The sequence below is a fragment of the Ailuropoda melanoleuca genome, chromosome 16 (assembly GCF_002007445.2).
Source record: "Ailuropoda melanoleuca isolate Jingjing chromosome 16, ASM200744v2, whole genome shotgun sequence".
Lineage (NCBI taxonomy): Eukaryota > Metazoa > Chordata > Mammalia > Carnivora > Ursidae > Ailuropoda > Ailuropoda melanoleuca.
The window spans coordinates 79,830,798-79,846,844 of NC_048233.1; the positions used below are offsets into that span (position 1 = coordinate 79,830,798).

The following is a 16,047-nucleotide window of genomic DNA, read 5'->3' on the forward strand; positions in this document are numbered from 1 at the left end:
TGAGACATTTCAAATTTTGCTTGTCTGATGATGTAAAATGCTTATCTAATCTTAATCTGTATTTTCCTGATTATAAGCAAGCTTGAAATTTTTTTTTTTTGGCGTTTTAGATGTACAATATAATGGTTCAATGGTTTTAAATGTTACTCGGTGCTCATCACGATAAATGTACTCTTAATCCCATCACCTATTTCACCCATCCCCCCATCCTCCTCCCCTCTGGTCACCATCTGTTTGTTCTCTATAGTTTTTGTCTCTTTTTTGCTTTCTTTTGTTTTGTTTCTTAAATTCCACATGAGCAAAACTGTATCAGCTTTACTGAGGTATAACTGACATACGAAGAACTGTGCATATTTAATGTGTATAATTTTATAAGTCTGGTCATGCAAACACTTGTTATACCATCACCACACACAGGAAAATAGACATATTCAACACCCACCAGAGTCTCTGTATCTCCCATTGTTTTTTTGGTGGTAATAACACTTCACATGAATGAGAACCACCCTCTTTACAAATTCTCACTTAAAACCGTATCGTTAACTTCAGGTACTAGAAGTTTCATATTTTAACACAGTCAAATGTATTAATCTTTTCCTTTAGGGTCTGCACTTTTTGTGTATTTTAAGAGCCTGTATTTTTTTCCCCTGCAAAAAATATTCTAGAGCTTCTTTGAAAGAGAGGAGGAATTATACACACAGAACCATAAAACTGAAGGTTACAGAAACCTCAAAGTTATGTTTAATTTTCTTATTTTCTGTATATGAATGATTACAGAACATCAACCCCACGAAGGCAGGACTTTAACATATCTCGTTCTTTCAGTCCCCAAAACCTACCACAGTGCCTGATATACAGTCAGGGCTGCACATATAAACATGTATTTATATTTGTTGAATAAAGATTAGATTACAGGCAAAAATAGTGACTGTTGTATTTACATAAGACTGAAATATTAGGCCAGTCATTATATAGCAAGGCTACTTCTGAGCCGAGATGATAAAGGTAGTTGAGAGTATGGTAAGAACTTGGTAAGGAGTATAAAATGACTTAAAAAAAAAAAAATCAGATCTAAACTATATTCCTGATGTATGATAAACAGATTTATCTATTCTTAGAAATTAGTTCATAAAATCTTGTCATTTAAACCTAGTGTATCAGGGCACTTGGGTGGTTCAGTTGGTTAAGCATCGGACTCTTGATTTTGGCTCAGGTCATGATCTCAGGGTTGTGAGATCGAGCCCTGTGTCGGGCTCTGCCCCGGGTGTGGAGCCTGCTTAAGATTCTCTTCTCCCTCTGACTACTGCACCCCACCCCCCCATCCCTCTCTCTCTAAAAAAAAAAAAAGGGAAAAAAAAAGCTAGTGTATCAAAAACATAAAATGACAGCATGTATCACCTTCTTTACCAGTAACATAAACTTAATACTAATTAAATTTACTTTACTTTAAAGTAAACTAAATTAGTAGCACTGTTACACTGTCAAAATTAAAATCTGAATCAAGAAACCACCAAGGAGCAGGGTGAGTACTTACTTTCTGTTCTGTTGCTGTCTCTGATGCAAGAGCCGACGGTGCTGTGGGTGGAGGTGAGTTGTGTCTGGTCTAAACATTGGGGCCTGAGATCTAAGAAGAAAGGGAAAGCTTTTCAATTCTGTCGTTCTGTGATCTGAAGTCTTAGAGAATGTTGTCAGTACAGGATAATTTCACACAAATGCACTCAAGGAAATGTTCAAGTCTATGCTCAGGAGATCTTTCAGAAGGAAAAGACTGCTGTACTTTCACATGTCTTCTATAAAGACTAGTTCTCAACTTCTAAGAAGAGGATCATAAAATTTAAGTGAATTAGCAGTGAAGCAGTATAACTATTTTCTTTCTCCTCCTAATTGTAAACAGAAGTCTCTTAAAAGGTTTAATATGCTTAGTTTCAACTATTTGGGAATCACAATGCAAATGCATGTGTTATCATCAATTTATGTCAACTTGGCCATAGGCTATGGTACCCGGTCACTTGGTCAAACACGAGTCTAGATGTTGTTGTGAAGGTATTTTGTAGATGTGATTAATTAAGCATTAAGAAAAAAGAGGGGCGCCTGGGTGGCACAGCGGTTAAGCGTCTGCCTTCGGCTCAGGGCGTGATCCTAGCATTATGGGATCGAGCCCCACATCAGGCTCCTCTGCTATGAGCCTGCTTCTTCCTCTCCCTCTCCCCCTGCTTGTGTTCCCTCTCTCGCTGGCTGTCTCTATCTCTGTTGAATAAATAAATAAAAAGAATTAAGAAAAAAGAGGACATTTAAAAATGTGGGTGGGCCTCACCCAACCAGTTGAAGGCACTAAGAGCAAAAACTGGTATTTCTGACAAGAAGGAATTCTGCCTCAAGCCTGAAACACATGAGTGCTGCCTGAGTTTCTAACCTGCCAGCCTGCCCTACAAATTTCAGTCTCAAGACTGCAAATTCAACTCTCATCTGAATTTCCATTTTGCTGGCCTGCTTTATGGATCTCCTTAGCCATTCCTTAAAATAAATCTTTTTGTTATATAAATATATATATATATGTGCATACATACACACGTGTATATATATATTTCATTGGTCTGTTTCTCTGAGGAATCCTGATACGACAGCACATGTAATGAAATACAATTTCACTAGAAGCAGGAACTTGAACCCGTTATAAAACCAGATTAGAAGTGAGCAACTCAGCTAGCACCGAGATGAGCTGACTACTCGGCACCTACATCCCAGGTCCCTAGCATACAGTAATTCTTGTTAAGCGATAAGCACTTTGTGCACGGATGTGTGTTGTAAAATGGATACAGAGGGAGACCTAAGAAAGGTCAGAAGAAATAAAACAGGTGATTAACTAGCAAAATGCAAATTACACAGGAAGCACGTGACTTCAGGGAACTGTTAATTCATAAGAACGCCTGGAGACTGTCAAACATTTCTGTGTTTGACAAGTTGAGGATCCAGTAACATCTCAAAACACACCCCTTGCAGACATCGGGGCCTCACTGCTAAAGAGCCTTGGGCGACTGATGGGTAAACAGTGGCATTAGTTTGCACACCTTAGGTTTTGCAGGTGAGGCCCCGGGCCAGGGGAGTGCTGCTGCGGAGGCGGTGGAGCGGCAGGGGGCGCGGCACTAAAGAAGGCACGGAAGCCGGGTGCTGGGGGAAGCACCTGCCCTACTCGCCCCTGCAGCAACTTGGGATTCATGGCGGCAAGCGGACTACCAACAAATCCAGGGACCCGTGCAAACTGGCTGGGAGACATCCGTCCAGGCGGTAGCTAGAAAGAGACAAGATCTCAGATTTAGTGAATCAGCAAGTCCTCTTGCTTTTATCCACAGAAAAGTGAATACTGTTTTCATTAATAACTTTTTTGAAAAAGTGAAGGAAAAAGTAAGAGGCAGTAGAGACCGATTAACAGCAAAGAGAGCTATCACCTATGAATGTTAGGAAAGCAAGAGAGCTCTTCATGGGTTGGGCTCATCACAGGCTTACCTGTGCTCCTCCAAGAAGCTGTGCTCTCTGGAGGGGGCTGAGAACAGGAGGAACACTAGGAGGGAAAGGGTGACCCAGTAGGGAAGAGTTCTAAGGAAAAAAAAAAAAAGATGAAAAATTACATTCCGTGAAATAGGTAAATCGATATAATACATGAATTCAGTAGGAATGCAGAATAAACTTGGATATAAAAATGCTCAAACTGTATCGTCACACTGTCTATGGAAGGAATCTGAAGGAGAGCAATGCTAGAAATCTGTAAGCACTATGATCATGTAACCTGAGGAAGGAGGCAGTAGGATGAGGGACTGAAATAGCAGGAAACCAGATGACCATGCCGGGTGTGAATTTTTAAAAGATAAAAAAAAAGCTCAGGTATGAAACAACTGAACATGATGAACCATGTCTTCTGACCTGGGGACCATAAGATCCAGAAATTCAAGATCGGAGACTATAAAAAGCACACCTAATTTAGGAAATGTCTATACACTAGTAGTGATCAGAAACCATATGCTGCACGTTTTCATTAGGTTGTGAAGTGACATACCGGGACACTGCAGAGCTGGTTTGGAGACATCCTCTCACCATAGGGAGCAGGATACCGCGGGGGCATCGGGGGCCGGACATGGACAGGCTTCGGACACAGGATCTATCAGGACAAACATATACACAACTACACTCAATGAAGTCAGTTTTTCCTCCACCTACACTCCCTCCCCTCAAGTAGTGGTAGAGACGCAGAACTCAATGCAAAGCCCTACTTCTAAGCAAATTGCTACAGCTATGGGTTCATGTAGAACCTTTGGTCACTTCCTCTCACAAATACCAAGCAACGTGCCACTTGTAACTGAGGAAGATTTAGCTAATTCTCCAGTTATCCCCACCCTTCCATGCTATCTGAGGGAGGTATCAACAGATATTCTGACTTGCAAATTCTCTGCAAGAGGATATTATTTTGGTAGCAGCGAGGGAGAAGGAATGATAAGAGAGCTGGAGGATTAACTAAGTCCTATTCTGAAGCCCCTGTGATATGGCCGCCATGCTCAGCTCTTTCGGGATACTTTGTGACTCCACCGTTTCATAGAACACTGAGCCTAACTAGGCCATACCGACACCACCCTCCCCCCATACCTTCCAAATTGGCCTTCCTTTTCAGCTGCTGGTTTCAGGTGGAGGAAAGTCTATGGAACAGGACTGCACAGGCTCTAGGGAAAGCAGGGATATCTTAAAGGTAAAAAGGGATGTGGACAATGCTGTGTGTTCCCACTCCCCCCGGCTTTCAGTTACCTCTCTGCCAATGTTGTGGGCAGCCAGCAAAACACTTTGAAAAGGATATATATGCTAAATGTGGTTAACTACCCTTTTTCTCCCCCAATTAAAAGGCAGCAGCGACAGGAGCAGCACCAGCAAAGGGCATTAGGGAATGTGTCTCTTATTGTACTAACTTCTCCTCTAATTGGCTATTTCTCTTTCTAATCTAATGCCTACCCAAAACTTCCACCCTCCTCCCAGCACCGCCAACTTCCCAGATAATTTTGCCCAGATTCCCAATCTCCTGGGCTGAGTGCCTGTTAATGAGAGGTACCTGTTGGTTGAAGCTGGGTACAGCCATCTGCTTAGGCGGGGTGCCTATGGGGACGGCTCTAACAGGAGGACTCCCAATGATAGGTGAAGTTGACCGCCGTGGTAATGCGCGCTCAGAAAGGTCTCGATCATCTTCTGGACCCTGTGGGGGCCTCTGAGGCAGGGCATATTCTAATACAGACACCGTAGGCATTTCCTAATTGAGGAAATAGTTTAAAAAAAGAAAGAGAGAAAATTAGCCCATAGCCAACTTAAAATGTCTTAATAATCTGTACAGATGCCAAAAACATCTTGAGAAATTATTTTTATATTTTATTTCATATCCAGTAACATCCCCTCTCTTTGGGGTACAGTCCTCTGAATTTTGATAAATACATAGATTCGTGGATCGACTGCCGCGATCAAGAGCAGAGTTTTGTCACTCCCCAAACACCTGCCGTACTGCCCCTTAGCAGTCAACCCCTCCCACTACCTGCAACCACTGGTAGACACTAACCTGTTCTCCATTCTTATGGTTTTGCCTAGAAATGACTTAAGAAATTTGAATTGTAAGCTAACAAATTTGAATTCTAATGGCTCCCTTTGAACCTTTCATAATAAAGCACAGTCAAGTGAGCACTGCATGGAGGCCGAGTAAGTGTTCAATTGGCAGGTGCAGCTACGAGCACTGGGTTAAGTAACCAACATAATAACAGCAAACATTATTTTAAAACATATACATCTATATGTTGTTTCAGTAAGGAAAGGATCAAGACAGGAGTTTTCGGATACCAGTAATTTGTATAAAGAGAAAATGTTCAATACCTGAGCAAGGAGTGGTCCTCGGATTCGCCTCAGAACTTCAGATCCATCCCAGATGCTGGAATTGAGACTTCCTGGTTGGGGCTAACAAAAAAGGAAAACACATACACAAAGTTTGGAATAGTGAGAGCTTTCTGGATGATTTAACTGCTTTCGGTGAACAAGGCTCCGAAAGAGTCTCAACTGCTTGAGAAGATGAAATTATAGCGTTCCAGAATATACATTATTCCCCACCTTCAACTGCTATGATCAGGAATTATATTAACAATTTTCTGTGTTACATGCAAGTCTCTCAGGGTAGTAGATGAAACAAAACCACCCAGCTCAATACTTCACCTTAATTACTAGTCTGCTATAGTTCTCAAACCAGAGTAACTTACTCACTTGCAGAACTGGCCTGGTCTGCACTGCCCTCATGACAGCTGGATCTTCTAGCTCATTTTCAATCACCATCTTACTGAGCCTTTCTGCCAGATTCTCCTCATGGTCACCCAACAAGTCCATCTCATCCCTTTCTCCATTGCCTGTTTGTTCATTAACTGCCACCGGCAGCTTCTCTTCCAGTTCAGCCAGGCGCTCATGTGCTTCCTGCCAATCATCATCTATAAGGAAATCATAGAAATATAGTTCATACTGAGACTAAAAGTTTAATGAAATTCTTCTGTTAACCAAAAGAATAATTCTAACTTCAGAAGATAGTAAATTTCCATTTAGAGACATGAAATAAGATTTTTAACTAAGGGGCGTTGGAAAGTGGGCTTTTCACTATTAAAGACTAATACATCATACCAGGAATAAAATTCAAGCACTCAGAGTGATAGCTTAATACGTTACCAGTGACATCCAAACTGTATTCTGAAAACAATTTCTAAACCGGTGATGGGTATGTACAGAACAACCTGTTGGTTTTGGGGTTGTTTTTTTTTTTAAAGATTTTATTTATCTGTCAGAGAGAGAAAGTGTGTGCATGCACAAGCAGGGGGAGAGGCAGGCAGACAAAGAAGGAGGCTCCCCACTGAGCAAGGAGGCTGATGAGGGACCCTGGGATCCTGACCTGAGCTGAAGGCAGACGCTTAACTGAAGAGCCACCCAGGTGTCCCTGGTTTTGAGATTCTGTGACATATCAGGCAAAAAAGGAAAGTTAAAACTCACTGTATTAGCATACACGTTCTTTCCCAGATTATACCTGCCATCTTCCTCATGAGCTCTCAAATCCATTCATTTCACTCAATTAATATTTTTTGAGCACCTATTATGTGTTAATGTTTTAGGCACATGGGATACATCAGTGTACAAAGGACATAAAGATCACTGACCTCCTGCAACTTTCCTTCAAGCAGGAAAGAGACAGATAATAGACAATGAACGTAACGAATAAGTAAATTAGATACTGTATCAGGAGATGAAATGCTACAGGTATACGGAGGAATAGCCGGTTGACAACATTAAATGGGATGGTCAAAGGTACACCTCATTGTGAGGGTAACATCTGAGCAAAGATTCAAGAGTAAGATAGTTAGCCGTGTGGATTACCTGGGAGAAGAGTGTTCCACACAGAGGGACAGTCCATAGAAAGGACTTAAAGACGAGTGATGATTTTGACAGTCAAGCAAGGACTGTGTCTGGACTGGAATGATCAAGGAGGAAGAGCAGGAAAAGAATGAGGCCAAGTAGGTAGTAGGAGGGATCTCCTTCTGGGCCTTTTGGGTCACTTTGATTGAAATGGGGGGCCACTGGAGGTTTTGATGTGGCTTGACTTTTTGAAAGACACATCTGGCTGCTGAGAACAGAATCGGGATGTGGGGGGGGGGGGGTCAGGGAAAGGAGCAGAAACACTGGAAGCACGGAGGCCTGCCAGGTGGCTAGCGCAGCAAAGCCAGAGCAAAGGTGATGACGACCTGTACCTGGGTCCAGTCCTCTTCCACGTTAACAATGCCCTTGCTATTCCTGCACACTCCTCCACTGTCTGTGGCACTGGCACTAGCTTGTTCTCTCACTTTGTATGCCAACGCAGAGTTCTGAGTCCTGTTACAGCACAGGTAAAAATCTTCACAACCCTCCCTCAGCTTTTCTACAACTAGACCTTATCTCCATTGCTCTCAGTCCAGTGCTCCCTCCATCTCAGCTCTCCATTCTGCTTCCACTGTAAAAGCTCTACTCATACTATTTTGCTCCTTTTGGCATTCAAATTCAGGTATCGTTCCCTCCTCATGGAAGCTTTCCCTAAATAAGCTTTTCATTTTAATGCTTTCACCTTTTCTAAACACGCAAGACTTTCAAACTCAAAAAAACCCCCATGTATTCATATATATTTTATTCTTAGTTTTGTTCTTTATGTTCTATAAAATTCAACAGAAAGGGATTAACAGATCATTCTCTCTCTCTCTTTTTTAAGACTTTATTTATTTGTCAGAGAGAGAGAGAGAGCGCACAGAGATAGAGGCAGAGGGAGAAGCAGACTCCCTGCTGAGCAGGGAGCCAGACGCAGGACTTGATCATGACCTGAGCCAAAGGCAGACACTTAACTGCGCCACCCAGGTGCCCTGATCATTCTCTTTATAACATAAAAACACAGGATTCTTTCTGCAAGTGTCCTCAATGGTAATCCTTCTCACATAATTTTTTCTATATACCTCATTAAAAAAAAGAGGAAAGAAGAACTGGAGGCACCATAACAAGAAAAGAAAAAAGTGCCTGGTATACACTAAGGGTACAATAAATGCTAGCCACTTAAAAAAAATAAAAAAGAGAGATTTAGATTTACTGATAATTTTCTGAGGGGCTCATGCACAACTTGTTAAAATTATCTTTTTCCTGCTTACAAAGAAAATACACGTTAATTAAAAATTTAAACATCACACAAATATTTTACTTAGAAAGTTCCCCAGAACTCAACAGGTATGTTAAGTTTTTCAAAATGCAAACTATAAAGTTTAACTTGTTTCTTTTTATTTAAGCAATACATCTTGAACACTTTTCATGTACATACACTTGCACGTAACTACTGAGAACATTCTCTCATTCTTTTTCATGCTGCATAAGATTCTATTCTATTGATATACTAACTTAACTTATCCCTTACTGATAGAAATTTGGATTATTTGCAAATTTTCAATGTAATGATTAATACCGTAATATATATCTCAACATCTTACACAAATATTTATTAAGTACACTAAGTCCCTAAACCCTTAAAATTCATTATTTTTATTTCATAACAATGTATCACATAACACTAGTGACCCAAAAAGGGAAGGGACACTTCCAGATGTATCATTTGGTATGACCAGAACCACTGTAGTCTTTGCGCACTGTGGTATATCTGAATGTACTACTTGTGGTAAAGAAAAAAATTCACTTTAGATGAAAACTACAGTATTAATTTAAATTATGAGCTATCTGGAAAAATATTCTTAAAGATTAGTGTAATTAAAAATCAATTGTACTGGGTGTTATACGCAACTAATGAATCGTTGAACACTACATCAAAAACTAATGATGTACTGTATGTTGGCTAATTGAATTAAATTAAAAAAATAAATTAAAAAAACAATTGTGACATTAATATTTGTGTCATCTTTGCTAAGGAAGAGTAGGCTGAGCAAGTTTTAAAAGGACAGAATGTTTTTTAGCAATTTTACTCACTCAGTCATGCCAAAAAATGGGGACTCTATAAACCTGAAGGAGGGGATTTTTTTTTTTACATTTATTTCCCCAATTTAAGAAGTTAATTTGTTAGTGGATTGCTCTAATGCAGAAGAGTTCTTAAACTTGTGTTGTCTTCATTCACCACCTCCCATACTCATGTTTACTAAGTTTATCAGATCCTACCAAAGATGAATAGTTTGTCCTTAATTTAGAAACGTTGGTTAAATAGCCATATTCTGTGAGAACGGCTCTGTTGTGAATTGACTGTTACTGTTTCGAACATGTAAGCAAAAGGAATCTATGCCATCTTAGGTTCTCCTTGCTCATGTGAAAACTCACGTGAAGCAATATGTCAAGAGATCACACGCCCTTACTATTAGAGGATACTTCACTCGTATCTTTTTCAAATGACCTAAAAATAAAGTTACTAAGATACGCCAACGCTTGACCTCGATCCACAATGGTCAAAATGATAAAGGGGAGGCAAAGGAATACCAGAGAAATGAAGAAAAAGAAGTATTTGTTTTCCTTCAACTAATTAATCAATACCCTGATGGGATAGGTTACTGAATCCGCCCCCCTCCCCCAGCTGCTATCTATCTCAGGAATATTTCTGAATAAACACAACATGAAAAGGAAGTACAGGTGATTTAATTTTAAGGCAACCTAAGTCCCTAAAGATTAGAGCAGCTATCAATAAAAGGGAAGTGGAAAGAATGGGGAGCCCTTCCAAGCAGAGGCAGGAGATTCCCAGAGATTCTTCAAGAACTGTCTAAACATAACTGGAGGTTTACCCTGAGTGTATTTACAGTTACTTCACCTCTCTCACAGTTTGCTTCCTCATTTGTTAAAATGAGAATAATAGTACCTACTTCACAGGGTTCTTGGGAGGATTAATAATATAAAACATTTAGAATGGTGCCTAGCAGATAATAAGCACTCTATAAGTGTAAACTTTTATTTTTAGAGGATGAGTTGAGATTACTGTGGCCATTTACTGCTCTAAGATGATGTAAACATTTTTCCACGGAGAAGACAAGGACTAGTTTCTTAAGGAAAGACGACATCAGAGCTTTAGTAGCCAGTGACTTAGAATAACTACTGACAAGTATCATTCAAGACACTCACTCTTTGAGTTAAAAACTATCAAACCATAACATATGTCAAAGGTCTGACACTTTACCTCCTGGTTTAAACTATTTACACCAGCTGTGTATCTACCTGTATGGTGCATTAAAACAAATCACAAGTTGACTTAGCAATTTTTTAAAATAAATAAATCTGTACAATATTTATACCAAGATATTATGAAGAATTAAGTTTGCTTTTTTTAAAAAAGATTTTACTTATTTGAGTAAGAGAGCATGCACAAGCATGTGAGAGCGGGGGGGAGTTGGGGGGTAGAAGAGGGAGAAGCAGACCAAGCAGACTCTCCACTGAGCAGGGACCCAGCCACTGGGCTTCGTCCCAGGACCCCAAGATCACGACCTGTGCCGAAGTCAGACATTCAACTGACTGAGCCACTCAGGCGCCCCTAAAGAATTAAGATTTTAACTTTAACTTTAGGGGCACCTGGGTGGCTCAGTCGGTTAAGTGTCCAATTCTTGATTTCTGCTCATGTCATGATCTCAGGGTCCTGAGATTGAGCCCTGCATCGGGCTCCTCGGTGAGCATGGAGCCTGCTTAAGATTCTCTCTCTCCCTCTGCCCCTCCCCCCTTCACTCGTGTGAGCACCTTCTCTCTAAGCAAGATTTTAACTTTATAATTCATGTATATTATAAGGATTCATATTTGGAAATCTTTTCTCCATTATAAACTTTGCTGACCAAGAAAAGTCTTTCTTAATCACTTATGCCCTAGGGTACAAAGTGAGCTAACCATACGCTATTTCACTGCCTTTACTTTTTACTACCTGTTCTTTTACTGTGTAACCTTAGGGCTTTTTTCAACATATGCCACTTTTCTTTTGTTCCATCATATCACATACGCTTCTGTACACTCTAATGTCCTTTTAAGGCAATATTCTCCCCAACTTGTGAGGAACACAGAAGCAGAAAAAGATTGTCCACGGCACACTGTAAGTCAGTGAGAAGAGATGAGACTATTTTTCTGTCCAGGTTCAAGACTGAGGACATCTTAGTATGCCATCTCATTTTAATATAATATCTATAAATCAATTCCATCAACTTTATTTAATACTGAGGAATTTATTAAAAAAATTCAGTATAATACTTTGAGAAAAGGAGTTCTAGAAACAAGCACACAATGTTTCTAACTTCTATTGTATCCTATAGGTTATACAAAACTAACTTCCGAATACAATTTGCATCAGTTTCTTGCATTTGCAATTCTTTTGTACCTCTCTTTCCCTGTGATCTCCATGGAGAGAGAAGAGCATCTTACATCATGTCATCCTCTTGGACGATCTCATCTCCTCAACTGTGGCTATGATCCAAAAGGTCTTTGGTTTCCTTCTGTAATCAGTCTCCCTTCTACCTTAAGTGCTTCTCTTGCTGCTCGATAGTGGCAGTTTTAATCTCTACTGAATTTTGTAAACCTTGACTAACAAATACTATGCTTTCTCATTTTTCCCAGTTATTTCAACCCAGTCTAAGTTTTAATAAATAAACCTGTTCACATCATTGCAAAACGAGTAACCATTATCACACCTTTAAGACCTTTTATTAGTTCTTGATATTCAACATCTTAAGATCAGCCACTATCGTGAAATTTCCTCTTGCTACTTAACTTCGAATATTAGTTGCATGGACAGAAATGCTGATTCCAAAGAAATCACACATATACACATCACAACAGAAACACTGTTACTGCTACTTTTCAACACCAACAGTTAAAGCAAAAATATTTGCATTAACTCTTACCTACTTCTTTTTTGAAAGTACAATTTTATTAGTATATTTGCTCTAGAATCTCTAATTCTCGAACTTTATCATATAAACTTGTTGCCTAAGTTTCCCATTTTAGATTATTATAACTCTGAGCCATGTTAAGTTTAGCCTGGCTCTTTAATATTTTACCCTCTTCCAACTCCTAAAATATTTATTTATATCTAGGGATGGGAAAATTTCACCTGTGCACAGCACTTTTCTAACATATGAAGACTTCCTTTCACCACAATTCTTAGAATAAAATGCTTTTTATTTTATTGAAGATATTATGTAAGGCAATAGCAGGCTCATGCAATACACCAATAATAGTAACTGAGTTTTAAAACATACACACCCAAGTCCAAGTTTTCTTTTAGTCTACTAGTTTTTCCAAAAGTTACATATTCCACAAATAAAAGTTTCCTTCTTCTAGGACTATTTTAAATCCTTATAAGATGTCTGCTCCTCTCACCATTTGCATGCCTTACAGCATCAACCTAGAACCACAGATAAAAAAGCTGGAAGGCACAGGGCTCAGAGAGCATCTTGTTTTATATATAAATGAGGCAAAAAAGGGGGCCCAGGGGATTGAGGTAGATGCCTCCAGTGAAGACTGAACTATTCGGAGACTAAGAATAGAATATTTTGCTAAATTTGTAAATGTAGTTACTCCTACTAAGACAAAGCACTTACAAAAGAGAACATTTAAAGAGCAAGAGACCAAGGTGACGTTATAAGATAAAGATGTCACTTACCAATGGCACCTGACCCAAATGTATCATCATTGAATTGATCAATCTCTTCATCTTCTTCTCCCAAGCCCTGAAATGCATCTTCATCTTCATCCAGAGGACAATCCTCTAAAGACTAAAAAAAAGAGAAAAGAGACTAGCTATTCATAAAGTTCACACCTTCATTTAAAAAAAAATGTTCATTTTATTTTCCCAATCATCAGAATAGCTTATGACCTCTTGTAAAGACAGCATTTTTTCTACCCCCAATTTCCCTGACATTGGAAAATGGCAGTATCTTCTTTCAGTTTCTCTTTTCCCAAACAGTCCATTTCTCTTTCAAGAATCTAATAATAGTATTTCTTCATGCAACCAAGAAATTAGGCCCCCGTCTTGACATCACTGGTTAGAATAGTAATGACAACACAAAATGCACACTTTACCATTATTTTGAGTTTTATGTATATTTTTCAAAGGTATCATGTTCTTCATTTTCATGTCAAAATTTCAACTATTTTATTATGTCCTCTTAAGCTTTCTCTTTATTTCCCCTCTTCTGTTTTCTGTAGGCCCAAACTCTGGTGATGAAACAGAAAGCTAAATTTTCAACTCCAATTAAGTAAACTCTGGAAAAGCTGTGATATGTTGAGTTCAAGTTTTGGCCCCATTCTTACAAGTGGTGCAAGCTTGGCTAAGTCATATTCTGGTTAACTCATTAAATACCTCTTAAGTACCTATTGTATCTCCAGCTCTGTGTTAGGCTCTGGGTAACAAAGGGACAAAACCTTTGAGAGTTGTGAGGATTAAATGAGGCAAAGATTTGGCAAAGATCGTAGATTGTTAAACAATGCTAGTTATCACCGCAACAATTTAAAGTCTGTTCTATTTTAAATATTTCCCCCTTCCACTTCAGTTTTCAACTGATCTGTTTTCCAAGTTCTCTTTTCTTTTGGCAACTGTGCCTACTGCACCTCATCAACTCTCTCCACGTTTACATCAAGTCAGTTTGGTCTTGAACCATTCCTATCAAGTATCAAGTACATGTGTCCCCAGTTTCCAAAGACTCAGAATTACAATACCACACATCAACAAGCAAGTCTGATATACCGTGCCAGGCAACCTCCTTAAATAGGCTTTCCCAAAGGCAAGGTTAGGCCAAAAGGCCATTCCACCCGTCTTAAGCCCTTCCAAACTTCCACAAAGCCGGCATACAACTGCCTCCAGAGCAGAAGCAACTTCCAGCTGCACGCCCTTCCAAATCACAAAGATCTACTTCACCAAATCACTGCTTTTTTAAATTGTAAAGACTCTTAGAGATCGCCCAGAGCAGCCCTTTGAGTCTACAAACCTAGAAGCTTGATGTCCAGAGACTAGGAATAGCTCAAGGTCATACAGCAAGTTAGTGGCAGGGTCAGGACTCTCGACTATTGCTACACTCCCGGGATGGTCACCAAACCCACGTCTCCCTCCACTCGCCCAGAACTTCTGCGGGACACGCCCCCTCCCAAGTCGGAGCCTCCTCTATGGTAAACAGTCTCCGGCCGCAGTAAAGGGCAAGTCCAGGCCCCCTGACCCGCTGGGTGCCCGGGAGTAGGGGTGTGGGTGGGTGTGTGGGGGTGTGGGTGTGTGTGTGTGTGTGTGTAATTGGAGGGGAGGTGGTTCCGGGTCCAGGGCGGGAAACAGGTCTCTAGGCTTTCCCGGGAGACTCTCCCTCAAGAAGAGCCAGCGGGTGGGTGCAACACTCTCCCTTCCGCGGCTCCTCCCGGGGCGGGGGTGGGGGATGGTCTGCTTACAGCACTTAACGGGCCCTCCCCACCCCAAAACAGAGGCCAACTCTCACCGGCGGCCACTGATAGGACAGTCCCGCCCCCTGGAGCCGGCTCACCGCCCTCGGATTAAACCCGCGACCCCAGGCCCCACGCGTTCCACTCGGTCCCGCGGGTCCCGCCGCCAGCCCCCTCCACCCCCAGGGGCGCGGGACGGACGCGCTGGGGGTGAGAGAGGAAAGGGGGCGCGGGAGGGAGGGAGGGGTCACTTCCGGTCGCAAGAGCTCACCTCGTAGCGGAACATTCTGGGGAGGGGGGAGGGAGCGGGGAGGGGAGTGGGGGGAGGGAGGGAAGAAGCGCTGACTCCCCGGCTCCTCCGCGCGCGGGTCCTCTACCAGCTCGCGACCCCTGGCCGCCGCCGTACGCCGGAGCGTGCGTGGGAACGTGCACAGGCGCGCCTCGGGGAGGGCGGCCGCCCCGCTCGGCGCCCGGCGCGGCGGCTGCGCGGGGACAGATTTGGCGTCCCGCTTCCTAGTCTCAGCGGCGGGAAGGAGGTCCCGTGGAGAGAGACTGCGCACGCGCCGCCCGTCGGGGGCTTCCTCGCGAGCCAGACTCGCAGCTCCGCCCCCGGCTTCTCTGTGCCCGCCCCGCGCTCAGGTCCGAGTCACGAGTTTTCCGTCACCGACGGGGCGGAGAAAGCCCCTGTGATTGTCACAGGATATGGCTTTGGAGAGTCCTTGGCTGAGCTCGGGCTGGGAGGAATGGAGGTTCTTGGGCTGTTTTTCCAATGACCAGCACGGTCTTCGGGGCCTCGGCGGTCCTCGCGATCCACCCTGTGCGCGGAGTGGAGGGGGAAAAACCCGACAGGCCCAGGTCATCGAAAGGGGCTGAATTCGTCGCCACTTTGAGCGGCACTTCAGGCGCTGAATCCACAGCAGGTCTGGGCTGTGATTTATGTCTCGAGGTGATGACGGCGCCCGGTTTTTAAAAAGCGGAGGCATGTTCCGGGAGGTTCAACCAGGGTGATATTTTTAGGCGCCAGGCGCTCCGGGCACGTGGCGCGGGGGAGCCAGAAAGGGCAGCGCGGCCGTGGGCAGGCAGCAAGGTCATCGAGGCCGCGGAGCG

General features: G+C 42.1%; 2 protein-coding genes across 9 annotated transcripts in view; one reads left to right on the forward strand and one right to left on the reverse strand.

The window, feature by feature from the left end:
- Nucleotides 1-15,426, reverse strand: part of PATL1 (PAT1 homolog 1, processing body mRNA decay factor) — a 28,628-nt gene extending 13,202 nt beyond the window's left edge. Inside the window, exons 1-9 of the mRNA XM_034645799.1 lie at nt 15,212-15,426; nt 13,181-13,292; nt 6,274-6,491; nt 5,893-5,973; nt 5,090-5,284; nt 4,052-4,153; nt 3,505-3,594; nt 3,069-3,289; nt 1,535-1,624 (exon numbers count right to left, since the gene is read on the reverse strand). Of these exons, the coding sequence (XP_034501690.1) occupies nt 1,535-1,624; nt 3,069-3,289; nt 3,505-3,594; nt 4,052-4,153; nt 5,090-5,284; nt 5,893-5,973; nt 6,274-6,491; nt 13,181-13,292; nt 15,212-15,226 (1,124 nt within the window). The 5' untranslated portion in view covers nt 15,227-15,426. The remainder of the gene's footprint in view (nt 1-1,534; nt 1,625-3,068; nt 3,290-3,504; nt 3,595-4,051; nt 4,154-5,089; nt 5,285-5,892; nt 5,974-6,273; nt 6,492-13,180; nt 13,293-15,211) is intronic.
- A 189-nt stretch (nt 15,427-15,615) lies between these two features.
- The window catches only part of LOC105242248 (olfactory receptor 10V1), a 79,820-nt gene continuing 79,388 nt past the window's right edge, over nt 15,616-16,047 (forward strand). For 7 of the 8 annotated variants that reach the window (XM_034645800.1, XM_034645802.1, XM_019810360.2 and 4 more), the window contains exon 1: nt 15,616-15,860. The gene's annotated coding sequence lies outside the window, so the exon portion shown is untranslated. Of the gene's footprint in view, nt 15,887-16,047 lie in introns of all 8 variants that reach the window. The other variant, XM_034645805.1, reaches the window with a different exon arrangement.